Here is a 19,197-nt window from a genome sequence, read left to right on the forward strand (position 1 = left end):
ACAGGTGATGGATAACAAATTGGGGTCTATCCAGGCCATGAAATACAACCCAGAATCAAAAGGAGTCAACTATTCATATGTGCTACAATGTGAAAATGTCTCAGTATCATTATACTATGTGAAAGAAGCCAGATAAAAAAGAACGCAGATGGGATGATTCCATTTATATAAAAATCTAGGAAATGCAAACTAATGTATAGTGGCAGGAAGCAGATCAGTGGTTGCCTGGGAAGGGGTAGGTATGCGTGCATGCTAAGTCGCTTCAGTCATGTCCGACTCTGCGACCCAGTGGACTGTAGCCTGCTAGGATCCTCTGTCCTGTAGGATTCTTCAGGCAAGAATACTGGAGTGGGTTGCCGTGCCCTCCTCCAGGGGATCTTCCCGACCCAGGGATTGAAACTGTGTCCCTTACGTCTCCTGCACTGGCAGGCGTGTTCTTTACCACCAGCGTCACCTGGGAAGCCCTGGGAAGGGGTAGGAGAGGGTAAGAGGGAGGGACTGTAATGAACATGAGGACAATTCGAGCATGGGGAATCTGTCATTTTGATTGTGGTTGTGTACGTGTGTGAAGATATATCGAATTGTACACTTTGAATACGTTGTTTGCTGTGTGGCCATTGTGTCTCATAAAACCGTTTTAAATGGGAAGTGCGTGAAAGATGCCAACCAGACTTTTGTCCTGTCCCCCACGGCCAACAGTCACCCCCACAGGGACGCCGTCCCCAGCAAGACCAGCCTACGCCACCCCTTCTAGAGCTGGCTTTCAGGGGGCCGTCACGTGCCCCCAGGAAGAGTGTATCAAGTAGCATGTTGCAGAAGTGCTGCTGGACAGGGACCGGTCCATCCGGGCTCTGCCCGACCACACAGCATCCAATGTACCTTTTCCCTCCCGTAAGCATTCTGTCTCTTCCAGGGGAGAGGGAAGCCAAGGCTCCTCGCCATTGACCTCAAAGGTCAGATGTCACGGGCTTTCCTCAACTGACCATCAAGGCTCTACCCTCTTGACCTTCGGAGAGGGGCTCAGATGTGTGTCAGTGGCTGTTGTCTAATAGGCCTTTGGTCCACAAAGCCAAGGTGTGTGAAAGGCACTGCTCACACGGACTTCAGCTCACATGACTGCAGGTGCTGAGAAGACTCGATCCCTGACTCCCAGACCAGACCCAAAAGGACACCCCACTTTTTCTCTGCTGTACAACCCTCACCCCTGCCCACCCTGAGACCCCTGTCACGTGACCCTGGGGCTGTCGTGGGAGAGGAGTCAGCTGGGCCCTGCCTTCCCCGTGGCAGCTGGTGCTGCAGGCGCAGAGCAGCCTCCGGGGTCCACGCCGCTGGCCCATCACGTCCGCCCAGTTGCCCCGGTGACTGTGTGACCCTGCCGCCCGCCCCCGCCACCGCCCGCCCTATAAATAGAGGCCCGAAGCAGCTGGGCTCTCTTGGCAGTCACCATGAGGGCGCTGGTCCTGCTCTGCTGCTTCGTGGCCTCACTCCTGCTCCCAGGACAAGCAGGTACAACCCCCAGCCGGTTGGCCGGGCCACCCTGCAACCCCACACGCCCCCGAGGTTTTCTGTTTACTGTGGGGTGGGAGGCTCGGGCAGTGGACGGAGGATGAGGCCTCCATGGCTCCTGGAGGCTGATGGCAGCCCTTTGCCTCCCGGCTGGTCTCACTGAGAAGGCACTGAGTGTGGAGACCTGAGAGCAGTCAGGGGGCTTGTGGGGAGGAAGCCAGAGGTAGCGGAAGCCGTGACCTGAGAGGTGCAGGCAGGTGCAAGGCCTGAGCAGGGGGCTGGGGAGAAGGGCTGGCCGGTAGATGGTAGGGGAAGAAGACCCCAAGAGTCAAGACTAGAGCCTCCTAGGCGGACAGAGGACCCTGCTCGTGGAGGTGGAGGGAACCCCTGGAGGTCACTGAGTTGACCCTCCCACCTGGTGGAGATGGAGGGGTGCCTGGCTTTGCATGGGTGAGGGCGGGTGGGGGGCACGGCTTGGAAACAATGGGACAGAGAGGGGCTCAGTTTGGGGTGGGATTGGAGCGAAGAGCTGGAAACCAAATTGGGCAGTTTAGAGGAGGGCCGGGACCCAGTCTGGAGTGGAGCTGGGCTAGGCTGGGGGCTTCACTGGAAGGGGGCTGGGGCCTGTGTGCCGTGGTTTTCCTGTGACATCTCAGCACTTTGTGTGGCAGAGGCGGTGGCTCCGGTTACAGCATAGGGGTTATTTATAGGTGTGGAGGGGAGTACCAGAGCATTTTGCCACCTCTGTTCCCAAGACTCTTGGGGCTGAATGCCCTTCCAAGGTGCTTCAGGGGTGCCCTGGGGACCCCCCAGGAGTACAGGAGTTCCGCTTTGCCTTTTCATGATGACTGTAGGCTTCATCTGCGCTGGGGACCGTGGGGCCTTGGGGGTTCTCTTTCTTGAGCTCTTAGACCCAGACCGGGGAGCCCATGGCAGGCAGGAGCAGAAGCCAGTCCCTCGAGGGCTGGAGACCGAGGCGGGGGGCTCCGGCCTCGCATGTGCCACTGGGCCCTGCCCTTGTCTGCCCTTGAGTTTAATTTGGGCTCCGTGGGGCTGCAGTGGCTGGGGTGGCAAGGATTCCAAGCGGCTGTCAGGCAGCTAAGTATGGAAACAGTCGTGTAATCGGAGCCTGAGCCCGGGAGCCACTGCCGACCTCTCCCCTGCACCGCCCAGCCCCAGCTGCCAGCTCCGCAGCTTCCACGCCGGCGCCCCAGGAACTTTTAGCCTTTTAGGGACATCCTTTATCTTTCCTCCCACCAAGGGAACTGGACATCTGGAATGTCCCACAGGCCCTGTTGGGGGACCTCGCCACTGGGAAAGGAGGCAGGCAGGTGCTTTCTGCAAAGATCCTTTCTTTGCAGTCCTTTCCTTCCTGGACTCTGCAGTGAGCACCCCCACTGGCCCTGGCCTGGCCACTCGTGTGCGGGGTCCCCGCCCTCCTCCCCATGCTCATGGCTTGTGCTGTGTGTTCTTCACAGTGGTGGGCTTCCTAACCCCCAGTTGCAGATTATAAACCCCAGATGGCTTCCTCCTATGATCCGGGGTAGGGGATTCCATGAATGGCTTCCCCCACCCCATAGTGACAATCTTTTCTACCGGTTGACTTGCCTGTAGAATATGCTACCAGTAAATGCCACCATGCCCACAGACACAGCTTTGCTCCTGAACTTCCCACCCCTGTGCTGAATCCTCATTTCCATCCGCGTGTTGCTTACCCGTCCCTGGAGGCAGGCCCCCTTCCTGCTTCCTGGGGGGACCCTGCAGAGCCGCCCTTCCTTCTTATTTGCCGTCCTTGCTCCCGTGGTCCTCTGCACCAGGGTGATGGGCTCCACAGCCTCCCCGACCCCCAGTCCGCCCCAGTCCTTTGTAACCGCCAGCGTCCTCCTCTTTGTCTTGGGGACCTGGCCTGGGGTCAAGCCTGCTCAAGGACAGAGGAAAACAGCCCCAAGAGGGTTTACTCAGTCTGCTCATGGTCCAGGTGAGGGAGCAAAAACCAGAGGAAAGAACCGTGGTCAAGGTCAGACAGCGAGTCCGCGGCAGGCATGCCGGGCCAGGGCCGGTCTCAGCCCACCCGGGAGTTCCTGGCCTCCTTTGGCCCTTCTCTCTGCAGTCCTTCTTGGACACCCCAGTCCTCCTTGGACACCCCAGTTCCTCTGCCTGTGGGTGTGGGGCCACGCATGGCTGCCTTGGGATACAGGGCAAGACCAATGCCTTTGAACTTTGACTCCCCAGAGAGTATGTTGGAATGGGGGTGCTGGGAAAACATTTCTTTGGGCTTAAATGGCTGGTGTTTGTTAGGCTGAATTCAGGACAGCCTTGCTTCCTGTTACCTGTTAGAGGCAACGATTGAGGGACGACAGGGTGTCTGAGTCTGCTCCTCTGCTTCCTCCAGCCCAGCCCTGGTTTGCAAACTCACCCCGTCTGCTCTGGCCCCACTCTGCCATCCCAATGGCAAGAGGTTGGTGCGTGCTGGGGCTCCCAAGGCCCTCCAAGAGCAATGGGGGTCTCTTAGGAACCCCTTCGTGACATTTCCTCTCCCACCCAGAAGGAAGTGGTTTTCACAGCCCCTCAGCAGGGTAGCCCAGGTTCCATGATCCAACTGTTGGGGAGGGCTCGAGCTGGGGGATCCTGGGGAAGGAGTAGACCCCAGAAGCCTTTCCAGCATGTTCCCCCTCCACTGCAAGCTGTGTCCCCAGCGAGGTCCCCAGCTCCTGGCTTGGTGCTGCCAGACGAGCCGTGAGGAGCAGGTGGTCCACTTCCACATTGGGTGCATGAGGTGCTAGTCTGGATCTGCTCAGTGGATGCAGCCCCCAGATGTGGGCACTGAGCCTGGTGGCCTGTGGATCCAAGGTTTGGGAAATGCGGGCTTTGCCTCCCATGTGGGTGTGGCAGTGAAACTCACACAGCTAGCTCAAAGGCCAGAGCTGGAATCCTGGACAGAGAGGGGTCCGGTGAGGCTGGCTGCATCCACCTGGCCTTTGGGCACTCACTCAGGTGTGGTGGCCAGGAAGGAGCCTGATCCCTGTGGACTCAGGAGGAAGACGACCGTTCCTCCGTTGATATGGCCTGAGGGATCAAGATAGGGCACAGATACGATGCCTTCTGGCCTGGAAGGAGGGGTGTGGCTGGAAGAGGGGGCCGTGGATGGGGTCTGCCACTATGGGGTGCACCCCTCTACTCCAAATCCAATCTAAAGCCAGACTCACCATCCCTTCTGTTTAAATACTGCTCGAGGATGCAAAGCACTTTCACTCAGACACCTTCCTTAATTCATCCCGGACTTAGTGTGTACCTGCTGATTCGCAGGTGTGGGGCCAAGGGAACGCAGATAGGCATTCTGTCTTTGGCACGCTTATAGTCTGGGGCTGGGGGAGATAGGGTGTCCCCCTTGTGGCTGTGCACACACAAAGAAGACACACGCGTGTCCTCAGGGAGGTCCAGGTAAATGGGGCGGGATGGACGGAAGTAGATCTGAGTGGATCAGGAAACGTCTTCCAGGTGAGGGGAAGATCTGAGATGGGCCTTGAGAAGCATAGGGTTCAGAAGAGAATGCTGAGGAAAAGCAGGGATGAGCACATTCATGCAGCAGGGAAGGTGGGGCTCAGGCAAGACCCAGGAGGGTCACGGGGAGGAAGGGTGAGGTGGGGTTTGTGGGGAGTCCGGGAGGCTGGGTTGGGGCCAGAGTGTGAGGGGTGCTGGGCTGAGGAGGGGGCTTTGCTCTGTGGGTGGCAGGTAAACCACGGGGTTGGGGGGGCGTGGTTTGGAAAAGTACGTCTGGCAGTTGTTTGTAGGGAGGAGTAAACCGAGCTGGGATGATGTGTACTCTGGCAAGGGAGAGAGATGGACTGGAGGGCAGGCCCCACAGATGCTGGGGAATAATCTGAGGGACTCCTTGGCCCAGCAAGCTGGGCAGGAAGGAGCCCCCAAGGGTTTCGTGTAGGCCACAGCAGGCAGCACCTTGCCAGAAAAATAAGAAAAGACTAGGATCGTAAAATAACTGATTTTAAAAGGTCATCTGAAATCATCGTGAATTCTGGATCCTGGGGGAACGCCTGGACGCAGACGGTTAGCTTCGGAGGAAGGTCGGGTCTGGGGATCCAGAAATGAGGCTCATTTGGGTAAAGATGAGGGCGAGGCTGTGAGATCCCTGAGGACACTGCTGCAGAGAGAGAAAAAGAAGAGAGTCCAGGACCAGTCCCTGGGGAGTAGGAAGAGGAGGAAGATAAATGGATTTCAGGAAGATGGGACGAGATCCAGGCAGAGGCGTGACCTGGCAGCAGAGGACAGGGTGCTTCCTGCAGAGGCTGTGAATCCTGAGGAGAGGCCAGGGAAAGTGAGGCCTTGGCTTGGACACCAGGAGGCTGCGGACCGGTCACTCAGTGAGGACGCAGAGGCATGTTCACTGGGAGAGACTTTCAATATTAAGTCTACGAGAGCTAGAGGACAGTGAGAGGAGGTGGGGTGGCTGAGTCTGCAGAGGAGGCAGTGTGTTCCTGGGCCGACGGGGAGGATGCAGAGGAGCAGGAAGGGCTGATGATCATGGGGCATAGGGTGGACGTCAGAGTTTGAGAGCGAGGTGGACAGGTCCGAGGGGGTTTGAGGGGGGATCTCAGAGGGATCCCCCGTGCACTCGAGTTCACTCAGCAGTGTCTGTGCCCACCAGGGAGTTCAATGAGGAAGTGAGGATCCTGGTCTACAACAGGATTGCTACAGAGCGGGGAGAAGGCCGTGGAGGGGAAGAACCAGCCAGAGCTGTACAAGAACCCCTTGAGGTAGAAAAGGAGGCCGGTTGTCCTGAGATGCGTGGGATCGAACAGCAGGGCCAGACCAGAATCTGGTCTCCAGTCCAGCTGAGATGAGGCCAGGAGGTGACCAGTGAATCAGCATTTTCATCACAGCAAACGCTGGTCTCTCGCTGTTGGTGAACCAGCCTTCTTGAGCCTTCAGATGCTGCAGAGAAGGGGGCAAAACCCGACCCCAAGCTCTGTCCCAAGGTGTTCATTCTGCAGACATGCACCGACCTGATCCCAGGAAGCACTTGTGTTCGGCTCTGCAGGGACCATTACTTTGGTGGAAGCTGGCGCAGGGCATGGTGCAGGGCACGGGGCCCAGAGGTAGCCAGGCTCAGGTTTCCTCTGGGTGTTTTCCAGGTGGCTACAAGGCCTCCCTCCGCAGCTCCCTGGCCCATCGGCAAGACTCATTTCAGGCTGAGGGAATTCAGGATCTGCTCCGGGCGGCCAGGGCCCTCAGAAACCCCCACACCTTCCTCACCTGCCTTCTCAGGGGCCTTCTAGACTCAGACACATGGCTTCAGCGCCTGCCTCTGCCCTGTCCATTTCCTTCTCTCCTTGGAGGTTCCCTTCTCTCCCCGGACACTGGCCTTGCTTTGTCCCCATGAGACGTGCCCTGAAACTCATTCCAGCAAAGGCTAATGGCTCAACACTTAAACTGTCACTTTCCCAAGTCACTTTTTGTTTGAAAGGAGTCAGAAGATTTTAGCTCAACAAATGCATCTCTAACATGGAATTTCTCATTGCTTTGGTGGGCAAGGTCTTACCCTAAGTCCCTAGTCATGGTGTTGAGGCAATAGATAGTCCCCAGTCCTGAGCTGTAGAGCAGGGCTTCCTCTACCTGACCCTGAAGGAGGGAGACAGGGAGTGGACTGGAGCCACGGTGGCCACAGCTGTAGGACTTGCTCTGCGGTTAAAAAACTCACCCGCTGCTCACCCCCAGCCTTGCTGTAGTCAGCAGGAGGTAAAGGGGGTGGCGTAATTCAGCAATGGGATGGGTCAGTTTTCATCTGTGCTGAGTTTCTGGAGACATTTGTTTCCTGGTCTGTGTTACCTGGGATGTATCTTTCTCGGGGCTCAGGGACATCCCATCCCATTTGGTTTCAGCCTCATCCCTCTCCAGCCACGAAGACGGATTTGTTCAGAGTCAAGGTCCCAGGCACCCCTCTGGCGTGGGCAGATGCTTGCCCCTGTCACTTCCTTGTCCCCTCAGAGACCTCCAGGTCAGCCTTTCCTGAGCCGCCAGTCCTCAGGGTGAGGGGCTGGGGCGGTGGAGTCTGCTCTTAAAATGCCTGAGCTGTCAGGTCCGCCATTCACACCCCTGGCAGGGCCTAGAGCATCTGCCTCTTCCACCCTCCAGCTCTTCCCTGCTGGTGTGCAGGGAAGGCTGGTGTCATTGTTTAGTTGCTGAGTCGTGTCCGACTCTTTGCAACCCCAGGGACTGTAGCCCACCAGTCTCCTCTGTCCGGTTCCTCTGTCCTTGGGATCTCCCAGGCAAGCGTACTGGAGTGAGTTGCCATTTCCTCCTCTAGGAGATCTTCCAGACTCAGGGATTGAACCCATGTCTCCTGGGTCTCCTGCACTGGCCGGCAAATTCTTTACTGCTGAGCTGCCTGGGAAGCCCGAGGCTGGTGGTGGGTGTGCCCAGTTCTGAAGCCCATGAGACCGTGGGGCTGGCAGGCAGCTCCTGCCTGGTGCCATCCCAGGAGCCTGTGCTTCCTGGGACCACGTCGTTGGGACCATAGGAAGGCACAGTCGCTGTTGCTCTGTCCAGTTCCCAAGTCGTGACCCAGAAGGATTTCGGGTGGGACGTTGGCCCAGTGGGGCAGGCTCCCCATGATCATGGCAAGGCTGTTAAGTGATGAGAAGAGGCTTTTCTCCTCTGGCCCTTGGGGTCCTTGTCTTCCACAACCTTGAGGGCCCTTGACCTCTAGTCCTCTGTCAGCTCAGAGTGCCCAAGGGCAAAGGACGAGTGCAGACTGTGTGGCCAACCCTGGGGAGGAGGGTTCAGCACAGCTCCCTAAAGAAACAGGCAATGTAGCCCTGCCTCGGGAATCAGGATGGACACGTGACTCGGGGTGATGGGCAGTATGTGATCAAGAGGCATGAGGGTGCAACGTGGATTCAGACATGGCAGGAAGAGGGAAGGAAGGGCAGGGCTGGGTAATCACACAGGGTGGAGGCTCAAGGAGCGAGGCAGGACCGATTAGGCAAGCAGGGTCCCTCTCGGAAAGGCCCAGCTCTCTAGCCCTGAGGCCAGGCCATGCCCACTGTGACGTCCGGGCTGGCCGCACTGTGCTGGCAGGAACCGGTTATGCCCCTGCCCTGAGGCGCTGCCTTCTATTTGGGGAGATGACAGGCACTGAAAAAAAGATGTAACTAATGCTCTGGGCAGCTCTGTTTGGAGTTCAGAGGAGGGCTGGAGGTCTGGCCTCACGGAAGGGCAGGGTTTTGCACTGGGTCAGCTACAAGAGGACGGGGCTGAGCATTTGTTTAACTTGCTCACCGCCTCATCGCCGATGCGTAGCACAGCGCTTGGCTCACTGGAGGTGCTTGGCAATGTCTGATGAATGATGAAAGGTGACTCGTGTAAGCAGAGACGGGGCGGGGTAGGGGAGCATCTGGAGCTGGGGATCAGAGCCGGGAGCGGGAAAGCTCGGACCGTGGTGCTGGCAGAAACGGGATGAGAAGAGCTCTGGCTCGAACGTGGGTCTCCCGTTGAGGGAGACCAGACCACCCTGATGGGCTGGAGCCCGCTGGAAAGGGCCTTGAATGCTGAGCCAAGCCACTGTCTCCCTAAGCCCTCAGCATGCTGTAGCCCCTCCCCTTCCAGTAAGCTCCTCTCCTTCCCTTCCCTCTCACATATTTTTGGATCCTTCTAGAGCAGGGACTGCATTCTGAGCTCATACAGGTGCAGGCAAAGTCTGGCCTGGAGTTTGGGGCCTGTGGGAAGTGGGTTGCACCGGGAGCCCTGCCCAGAACCAGGCCAAGGGGAGCCCTGGGGTGTTGGAGCCCCTGCCCTCCCTCCCTCCCTGCTTCAGGCCGCTGCCAAACCTGCGGCCCCTGGTTCTCCTCCAAGTGGCCATTCAGTTAGGACCTCAGCCAGCGCAGTTGCCTCCCATAGAGTTTTCCCTAGATGGCAACAGGTTAATACAAAGCCATTGCCTTGATCTCTAGGTCCCCAAAGTGCCTCTGATTCCATGGGTGCCCGCCCTGTATACCCGCACCGCCCCCCCAGAGACACTTCCAGCCATTGCTGGTTACTTGCTTTTCCCCGAACTTCCTCCTATGCTTTATTAATCAAGGGTCAGGCAATAGAAGACCATTTATTTCTCTAGCTTATCCCAGGAGATTGAAGACACCAGGAACATTCCCTGGGACCTAGGAAGGGGTCTGGAAACATCGGGGAGGGGTCACAGCTCTCGCAGTGGCCTGGGGGAGCCCAACCCGGCCTCAGGCTCCCAAAACATGAAGCCTGGGTCCCAGGGGTCCCAGGAACAGAAGGCCAGCGGCGAATCCACCTCTTTCTCCTGTTTCTTCCTGCCTCAGTTTCGTTTCGGAGTAGGTAGGTAGGCCGATGTCCTCTCCACCCAGACCTCCCTCCCCTGAGGCTGCCCATGAGGATACCAGGGGGCGGGGGCGGCATGCACTCTGAGACTCGAGGACAGAGCAAGCCCTGGCATCATCACAGTTCACCAGTGAGCCCCTTACCACCTCAGCACCTGTTGGCTCTGCCCGTAGAGTGGAATAATACTCGCCCTATTTACAGCATGGGGTTGTTTTGCGACTAAAATAAGAAAGTGGCTATCGGATGCTTAGGATGGTTTTCGATCTCAGATACTTTTTAAGGTTAGAAGGGCTGTGACAGCGATTACAGGCTCTCACTGCGAACAGTATTCCTGTAGTTTGACACCTGCCTCTGGTTTCCTCGAATATCATGAAACGCGAGCGACTCTGAGGATCTCATCATCAGCACAGCTGCCCCTTCTCGGCGCTGCAGATATCCTTGGATTCTGTCCTCCACGAGCTTACAGACTGGGAGGGCAGGCCGTCCCTGTTGGTGATAGGAGCAGGGAGCCATATAAGGCAGGTGTAATCGGGGCTAAAAATAAATGGCCAGAGCTTGCAGAGTAAGTGGGAGCAGGGACGGGGCCCCGGGGCTGAGGAGCACGACCAGCATAGCCTCAGCGGGGGCTGGGAGGCTTTCGTAGGGCCGGCTCGGGTGTTGGTTCCTGTATTATTTTCCTGGGCTGCTGTAACAAATGACCTCAAACTAAGTGACTTCAAACAAGAGAGAATTTGTTTTAATTGAAGGATAATTGTTTTGCAGTATTGTGCTGGTTTCTGCCATACATCAACATGAATCAGCCACAGGTATACATATGCCCCCTCCCTCCTGAGCCTCCCTCCCACCTCCCACGTCATCCCAGCCCTCCAGGTTGCGACAGAGTCCCGGTTTGAGTTTCCTGAGTCATACTACAAATTCCCGCCGGCTGTCCATTTCACACATGGTGCATGTGTGCATGTGTGCGCTGCGTTGCTTCAGTCATGTCCAACTCTTTTTGACCCTGTGGACTGTAGCCCACCAGGCTCCTCTGTCCATGAGATTCTCCAGGCAAGAATACTGGAATGGGTTGCCATGCCCTCCTCTAGGGGATCTTCCCGGCCCAGGGATCGAACCCGTGTCTCCTGCATCTCCTGCATTGCAGGTGGATCCTTTACTGCTGCCACCGGAGAAGCCCCTCCACATGTGGTAATGTACATCAAAAAACAGAAATTCAGTTTCTCCCAGTCAGCAGGCTGGAAGTCCGAAGTCGAGGGGTGGGCAGGGCGCGCTCCCCCAGAGGCTCCAGGTGAGATTCCTTCCTGCCTCTTCCAGCTTCTGGCGGGTCCAGCAGGCCTAGGCCTTCCTTGGCTACTGGGTGCGTCTCTCTGATCTCTGCCTGTGTCCTCACATGGCCTCTTCTTTGTGTGTCTCCTCCCCCTCTTATAAGGACAGAAGTCTTGGACTCAGGGTCCACTCTAATCCCATATGAACTTATCTTGACTAATCACCTCTTCACAGACCTTATTTCCAAATAATGTCATATCCTGAGATTCTAGACGGAACACTCTCTCTTTTTGTTATTTATTTATTTATTTGTTTATTAATAGCTGCACCAGGTCTTAGCTGGGTCACACAGGGTCTTCAGTCTTCACTGCAGCACTCAGGATCTTTGATTGTGGCATGGGAACTCTTAGTTGCGCCATTCAGGATCTTCTTGTTTCCTGACCAGGGATTGAACCCAGGCCCTCTTGCATTGGGAGCACAGAGTCTTACCCACTGGACCACCAGAAGTTCCCTCGTTGCTGGCTCTGAGCAGTTCTCGTCTGTCTCCCAGGTTGTCACACCTGTTTCCTTGGTCCCCTCTCCGGCCCCACAGCCCACACAGTTGTCCCCAAAGGCTAATATGGAACTCTGCAGACACTCCCAGGGTGAGTGTGTTGAATGAATGGATGGACAGCTGGCCAGGGATAGGGAATTTTAGGAATTTTACTCGCCTAGTGGTGGTCCTGGGGAGGATCGTGGGGAAGATTTTCCAGCTCCCTGTGGTTGGTCACGTGTGTCCAGGTACAGAGTGAGTTGGAATTGGCACATCTGGAGGGCAGGGGTCTGGTTCCTGGTGGCCCGTCGTGTGATGGAGAGAGGCAGCAAGAACTGAGAACCAGCAAACTCCCCCGGGAGTGCCTGTGCCCAGCTCTGCACTGTCTCCTGCGGGGGGGTGGCCAGAGAGGAGCAGGATGGGGGGCCCTCCTAATACTCAGCAGATATCACATGCAGAAGGAACGTCTGGGTGACCCTCCACCACCATCTGTGAGGGGTTCACTTCTCAGCCTCCTATGCTCCCCTCGCCGGAAAGAGCCCCCAGCTGCAATGTATCTGGGGCTCCTCAGGGTGGAGTTAGGGGTCCCCAACCCAGAGACTGGGGTGTCAGCCAGCTCTGGAAGCTGGTGGCTGTAGCTCTGTGGTTTGTCCTGGCTCTGGAGGGACGAAGAGGTGGGGGGCAAGTCTCCAGGGTCCCCTCCCCTTTCCAGAAATGCTCACTAGTGAATCCAGTTTACACCCAAATGCACTACCCCTACCCCAGGAGCTCCTGCAACGAGCTCCTGGGGTCCACATCCCTGTCTGGCGCTGAGACTCCGCTACCAGAACGAAATTTCTCTCTCCCTGCCTGCTACTCCCTCCAATTACCTGCTCTGTCTTTGAGGGGAGGATCTTTATATTCAGGAATCCACATTGGCAGCTACTCCTAGGACCCTTTGATCACAAAATAATAGGCCAGTTAAGTGCCTCCACCCATGGGTGCTTCTCTGGTTCTGAATCCTGGTTCTGAATTCCTCTCTTCTGGAACTTTGAACTTTCTGATTTGTGGGAAGGCCTTACATTTTGTCACCATTCACCTATCCTCTCCTCCCATCCACCCATCCATGCATGCATGCATCCATCCATTCATCTGTCTGTCCATCCATCCATCCATCCATCCGATGGCTGTTCTAGATGCCAGGACATACAATCTCTGGTAGACAGGCAGTCAGATAAGCAACTTATCTAGTCTTTTAGACATTTATAGGTACAGTGGAGAAAGAGAGACTAGGATGAAAAGAGGGGACAGAGGGTTGGGAGGCAGCCTCAGCAGGGTGGCCAGGGAGACCTCACGGAGAAGGTGACAAGGAGCCAGGACTCAGGGGAGGATGGGAGATAGCCAGGCAGTGAGGGGAGCATTCCGCAGTTGAAAGCACAGCATAGGGAGGCAAGGGGGGGCCTGGCGCTCCCAGAAGAGCAAAGCAAAGAGACAGAAATGGGTGATGGGGAACAGGGCTCGGAGGGTGTGTGCAGAGGAGGGCATAGGGCTCAGGGAGGGGCTGTTCCATAATCCAGGTGAGAGAGGGCAGTGCCTGCCTACCTGGGTCCTGGGCTGCTGGGTGGGTGGGGCAGGGGGGCAGGGCTGGTGGGAGGGAAACAGATTGAGAGATTTTGAAAGTAGACCACAGGTTCAACTAAAGTTTTGGAGAAGGAAAAGAATTGTAGATGCTTTATTTTTTAAACAGCTTTCTTGAGAGATAATAATTCACGTGTAATACAATTTACCCAATTAAGTGCACAATTCAATAGTTTTTAGTGTATTCACAGAAATGGGCAACCATCAGCGTCATTTTAGAAGGGCTGTTGGCTGGGAGCAGAACAAGGGGCAGGCCTGGTCCACACTTTGCACCCAGTAGGTTCCTGGGAAGATGGGTATAGGTTGACTGCCAAGGTCAAGGCCCAAGGACAGTGATTCTCAGATTCTAGCATGTGTGAGAATCACCTGGGTGCTCGTTAAAAAAGCAGACTCTGGACTTCACTGCTAGTCCCGTTGTCGAGACTTCACTCTTGCTGTGCAGGGTGTGTTGGTTTGATCCCTGGTCAGGGAACTAGATTCTGCAAGCCACCACTAAGGATTCACATGCTGCAACAAAAGATCCCTTATGCTGCAGTTAACACCTGGTGTAGTAAAAAAAAAAAAAAAGGCTGTCACATTGGCTGACAGGCGCTGTGGGGACACAGAGCAGAAGCCCCTCAGTACCAAGTCCAGGGATGTGTCCCAGGGGTTCGGCCTCGAAGCTGAAGTCTGAAACGGGAGCTGGAATTAGCCAGGCAGCACTGGGGAGCGGGGAGAGAGGAACCGACTGGTGTTGGGGAGGCTGACCCGAAATCCTGCGGCCAGATCTGTGGGAAGCAGAAAGCGTTCCGGGCGCACGGTAGCCTGGCTGTCGGCAGACCCATCACAGGTTAGGTCGTGTCTCCCAAAAAGATATGCTGAAATCCTAACCTCAGCATCTCAGAGGGCGGCCACTTTTGGAAATGGGCTTGTTGCAGATGTAGTAAGCTCGTGTGACTGGTGTCCTGAGAGGAAGAGGAGGAGAGACAAAGAATGGAGGCAGGGGGAACAGGCCATGATTGACACAGGGCAAGGCAGGCGAGACTGGAGATGCCCACTGATGAGCCAAGGGCTGTTGAGAGCCGTCCAAACTGGAGGACAGGAAGGCACCACTCCTAGAACCTTGGGGAAACAGGGCCCCTTGATATTGGACTTCTGGCCCCAGAACCATGAGGGAATACGTTTCTGTTGCTTTAAGCCACCAGGTTGCAGGACTTTGTTACACTAGCTTCAGGAAAGGAATACAAGACCAGGTTCAGGTTTTGTGCAGGGACTTGGAAGTCTTGTCCGGCGGGGGTGGGTGGCCCCCTGGGCAGGTGGCCTGCTGGATCCTCAAGTGCAGTCTGGTGGAGTCTGGCTGGCAGCAATGACCAGGAAGGGTCACCCTGGGGACAGTGTGTGCGGAATGTCCACTCGCTCTTGCCCCGCCCTCTGTCCTGCCCTTGGCTTTAACCTTCCCCTCCCCAGGGGAGACCCGAGAACTAAGGAATCGGTGACTGGCCCTGGCCCTCTGCATGGCCACCAGGTACCAGAGGAAGAAGAGGTTCCTGCACGATCAGAGCCCTGTCTGGGGTTTTAGTGTTTGAAGAGATGAGAAGGAGTACCTGGGTCCTCAGTGACACTGGGTTCACATGGGAAGGAAGCTGCTCTCAGGTTTAACTGCCTTCATGATTCCTCCCCAGAGTGGGGAGGTCCTGAGAGGGAGCCAGACCCTGGCTTCCTGGGAAAGTGTGGCCCACGTGTCTGAGGCTACAAACGGGAAACAAGTCTACTTCCAGAGGAGATGTGGATTTCCAGAACGTTCCACCAGAGAGCAGCCTAGGTGTTCCAGACATCTTTGTCTATGGAGTCCAAGCTCTGGAGCTATGACTGAGGGTAACAGATGGTTGCCTGCTCTGGTAACCATCCATTACCAATTGATCAATGCTCTGGAGGCTTTGGGGGTTGGTGCAGTTCAAGGAGCAGCGGGTGGGAGGTGGTCTTCTGCCCTTCCTCTGTGACCCCAGGTCTTCTCCAAGTATGTGTCCAGATTTGTGCTCAGGGGCCCAGCCTGATATCAGCGCCCTCCCCTGGCTCTTTCTGGGAGGCTGCACTTTATAGGGGAACGGATGGGTGATCCCAGGAACACCGGGCCCCAGGGACGGGGTAAGACTTGGGTGTAAGGGGTTGGAAATATCAGGTTAACAAGAACACCATTACTATTTGGAGCCTTCCTGAAAGGCCAGAGCTAGAAGCCTAGGAGCCATCCCTTTACATCTGGCTTTGCCCCAAGGGGCTTGGCAACATACAGGCAGGTTCTTTTTGGTCTCTGGGCCTCAGTCTCCTCATCTGTGAAATGAAAGAGCTGGGTTAGAGAATTCCTAAGTTTCCTTTTAGTTCAACAAGGCTGTAATAGGAAAACCACTCTAAGGCTGAACAACGAGATGAGCTCGGGGGCCATGAACATAAAGATTCAGAGGTAGAACCTGCCAGTCTCGAATTTGGGGAAGCCCTTTGGGAGAAAAGGCAGAGGATCTGGCATCATGGCTGTGGGCAGTGGCTGTTCTGGAAGGGTCCATAGGGTGGAGTATCCCCTGTGTTGCTGCTGCCCCAGCTTCTCCTATTCGCTTGACCTTCCTCTGCAGTCTCCTCTAGTGGACCTAGGGCTGGGGGGCCCCTGAGGGTGGGATCTGCTAAGGATGATGCCTCACTCCCGAGCAGGCGGGAGAGGGCCTGGGGCTGCTCAGGGGGCGGGGCTGCTGGCGGCGCCCAGGCCAAGGGACAGCCGGCTGTGGTTGGGCCGGGCAGAGCGGTGTGCGAGGCACCCGCCCCGAGCTGCCAAGTGCCGCTGAGCGGGAGCTGGAGCCGCCCTCAACCAGCTCAGGTGCAGCCAGAGCTGTGTCTCGAGGCCCGAGTTGCTCCTGAAGGGCTTGATGCTCCCTGTGCTCACTGATCAGGGGGATGGTGTCGAGGCTGCTCGGGCCCCCCGAGTGGCCTGTCTCCCACTGTGCTGCCATTTCCCAGAGCGGGAAAGGCCTTCACCTGTCCTCATGCCGATGTGACCCCTCACGTGCCTTTGCGTTGGGGTGAAACGCAGGGCCACCTCGGAGTGACAGGAGGGGCCTGGGAGGCAGAGGACAGAGGGGGAGCTGCGCATGGTCGTGGAAGTTTCTGAGTGAGTCGGGGCTGCATGGAAGTGGGAGTCAGTGACCTCAAGAGTTAGCCTGGGGCTCGGCAGGACAAAGTCTGGGCACAAGCGTGCCAGTAGCTCAGCCTTGTTCCTGTCCCACGCCAGTGGGAACCGCAGAGAGCAGGGACACCCACAGCTCCTCTCTGAGCTGCTTCCAGCTGGAAAAGGGGGAGAAGGACCCAGGGCAGAAAGACCTCACCTGGCCCACGGATGGACCGCTTAGAAACGAGGTTGAGAGGAGTAGGGTGCAAGTGAGCCAGGGTGGCTCTCATCCGAAGCCAGTTCTGTTTTGCCCTACCCAGTGAACTTGGGATTCAATCTGGCATCTTTGCTCTTCTAGGAAATTATTATTATTATACTTGACATTTGTAGAATGCTTTTTTTTTTTTTTTTGGTTCTGTACCAACTTTCGGGCTTTTAATTCCCTGAACCTGGGCCCACGGCAGTGAAAGTGCCAAGTCCTAACCGCTGGGCTGCTGAAGAATTCCCCGTAGAGTGTTTTAAACATCACCGATGTTTAAAATACTCTGAAGAGGTTGGCCGAGCAGGTATCGTTCCCTGCTGCGTTTTATGGGGGGAAGGAGCTGGGTGCAAGTCAGTGAGGGGCAGCCTATATACTAACCGCGTGGGCGGTGAGGAAGACGTCAAAGAGCAGAGCCCAGCTCTCCTGGCTTTTGACTGAGTCCAGAAGGATCAGTCTGGCTCTGGGTCTCGTGGCAAAGGAAAGCCCTGAGATGAGGGTGTGGCCCAGGAAGGTGTCAGATCAAGTTCCTTAGCTCAAGAACCAAGCTGACTTCCCCCTACTTCCCCGGCCTGGGGAGGAGGTGGGTCTGTGCCCTTGCTCCCCCACCTGCCAAACCCACGACAATGGACAGCTCTGAGCTGAACCCAAGGCATCCATCTGACAGGGGCCTCCGGGAGCCACTCTCCTCTGGCCCCCGGTCGGTCGCCCCTTGTCCGGTGCCCCAGAGTTAGACCATCAGTCCTCCCAGAGGTGGTCATCACGCTCCCAGGAAGGTTGTTTCTTTGGGTGGGGAGGTGGAGGTGGGGGAGGCTACCTGCCTACCTCAGCCCGTCTCAGAATCCAGCCTGTGTCCCTACTCCCTGCCTTTCCCCCCCGCCCAGCTAGGCCCCTCTGAACGGAGGAAGCATTGCCAACGACTCCTGCGAGGATCTGTGCTCCCTCGAGGCAGGGAAAGCCGTGTGCTCCATGGAGTGTCCAGTCACCCCCCAGGGCTTAAGGCTTAATGTCCCACTTCTTCCAAAGGTACTTGCCTTTTGAAAGTGAGTGCTTACCCTTATCCATGAATCCTCTGGGCATCAGTGTATACACCACAGCTGTGGAATCCTGGGCGAATTTCCCAGTGTACCTCCTGAACTGAGACTTCCTGGGAATTAGGGGTGGGGAATGGGGATGGAGTTATTCTGTGAGTCTCTGGACTTTATGGGTTAAGAACAATTGTATTAAAGTCTTGAGCATGGTTTTCAAAGCAAGGAAGAAGAGGGCAGGCTGAGAAGTCGCTGTCCTTCTGAGGTTCACTCACCCCTTCTCATTCCGAGGCTGGTGGGGAGCAACCAGGCACAGGGACAGTGCATGAGACTTGGAGTTGGTACAGAGCTGGTTCCCAGAACCAGCTCACTGCTGACTAGCCTAACTAGCCCTGTGATCTTGGGATAATCATTTATCAGAGTTCTAGGATCCTGACCAGTGAAATCAAACCAGTTGGTCTGTGAGGAGGTCCCCTCTGACCCCCTATCCCATGGTTCCCACTGGCCACTGCCCTTGTCATCCTGCCCCATGCCCTGGGTGAATCATTTTGGGGCTAGAGTCCAGCCTGGGACAAGCTGTCCTGTCAGGATTAGCCTTGACTTTAGGAGCTTGGCTAGGAAGCCAAAGAACCTTCTGAGAACGGCTGCCTGCCGGGGCCCCTTGAGGGGGGTGTCCACAGAATGGCGAGGGAGAGGGCCTTAGGGTCCCCAGGGGGAAGTGGGTACTTCCCTCCTAAGTTCCTTTCCAGTATCAGCGTCTGTAAACCATCTGAAGTCTCATTTGTGAAGCGAAGGAACAAGGGGCCTCGAGTGGCGAATATTTACTCCGTAAAATAAGGTCGAGAAAAAATGTGATGCCAGAGGGGCCGCTGCCATCTGCTCAGTCCAGGAGTGCGCAGGGACGCAGAGGGGTCAGCCTGCCGCCCCGGCCATGTGAACGTGAACGTGAACTCCGAAGTGCTCTCTGCTGTACCTGAGGCACCGCCGGTGAGACATCCAAGTGTCTGGGCAGAGGAAAGCCTAGTGAAAGACAGGGGACTCCCTGGGCACCCTGACCAGTATTCTTGGCTCCTGGGGGCAGACGTGTCTGGAGGTAGAAGTGGAAAGGGATTGTGCCCCCGGGGACTTTTTTTTTTTTTTTTTTTTTTACTGCATGTGCATTCTGGTGTATGAGTAATGGTATATCTTACCTGTGATGATCTCTTTTCTCCTGAGGTCCAGTCCCAACCTCAGGACAGATTCTCTGACACTTGGGGGTGACCCGGAGCAGGGCTTCTCACATGCAGGTGTTCGTTAGAATCACCTTGTGAAACACCCGGATTCACATTGACCCAACCCTGGACACAGGGCATCTTTGTTGGGAAAGCCCTGCAGGGCTTGGGTACCACTTGCCACAGGCAAGAGATCTTGGGCGTTGTTCCTTGGTGAGAATGTTAGCCCATTCCTGGATGGCCTGTCAAGCCCACTGGAGTTTCCTGTGTCTGCTTCCTCCTTTCCAGAGAAG

General features: G+C 56.2%; 1 protein-coding gene across 3 annotated transcripts in view; it reads left to right on the top strand.

Annotated features, from left to right (window-relative positions):
• Positions 1-1,420: 1,420 nt before the first annotated feature.
• The window catches only part of SRL (sarcalumenin), a 37,114-nt gene continuing 19,337 nt past the window's right edge, over positions 1,421-19,197 (top strand). The window contains exon 1 of one of the 3 annotated variants that reach the window (XM_006054869.4): positions 1,421-1,506. In XM_006054869.4, the coding sequence (XP_006054931.1) occupies positions 1,446-1,506 (61 nt within the window). In that variant the 5' untranslated portion in view covers positions 1,421-1,445. Of the gene's footprint in view, positions 1,507-18,368; positions 18,681-19,197 lie in introns of those variants that run through there. The other 2 variants (XM_006054868.4, XM_044935594.2) reach the window with 2 other exon arrangements.

Source organism: Bubalus bubalis, chromosome 24 (assembly GCF_019923935.1).
Source record: "Bubalus bubalis isolate 160015118507 breed Murrah chromosome 24, NDDB_SH_1, whole genome shotgun sequence".
Lineage (NCBI taxonomy): Eukaryota > Metazoa > Chordata > Mammalia > Artiodactyla > Bovidae > Bubalus > Bubalus bubalis.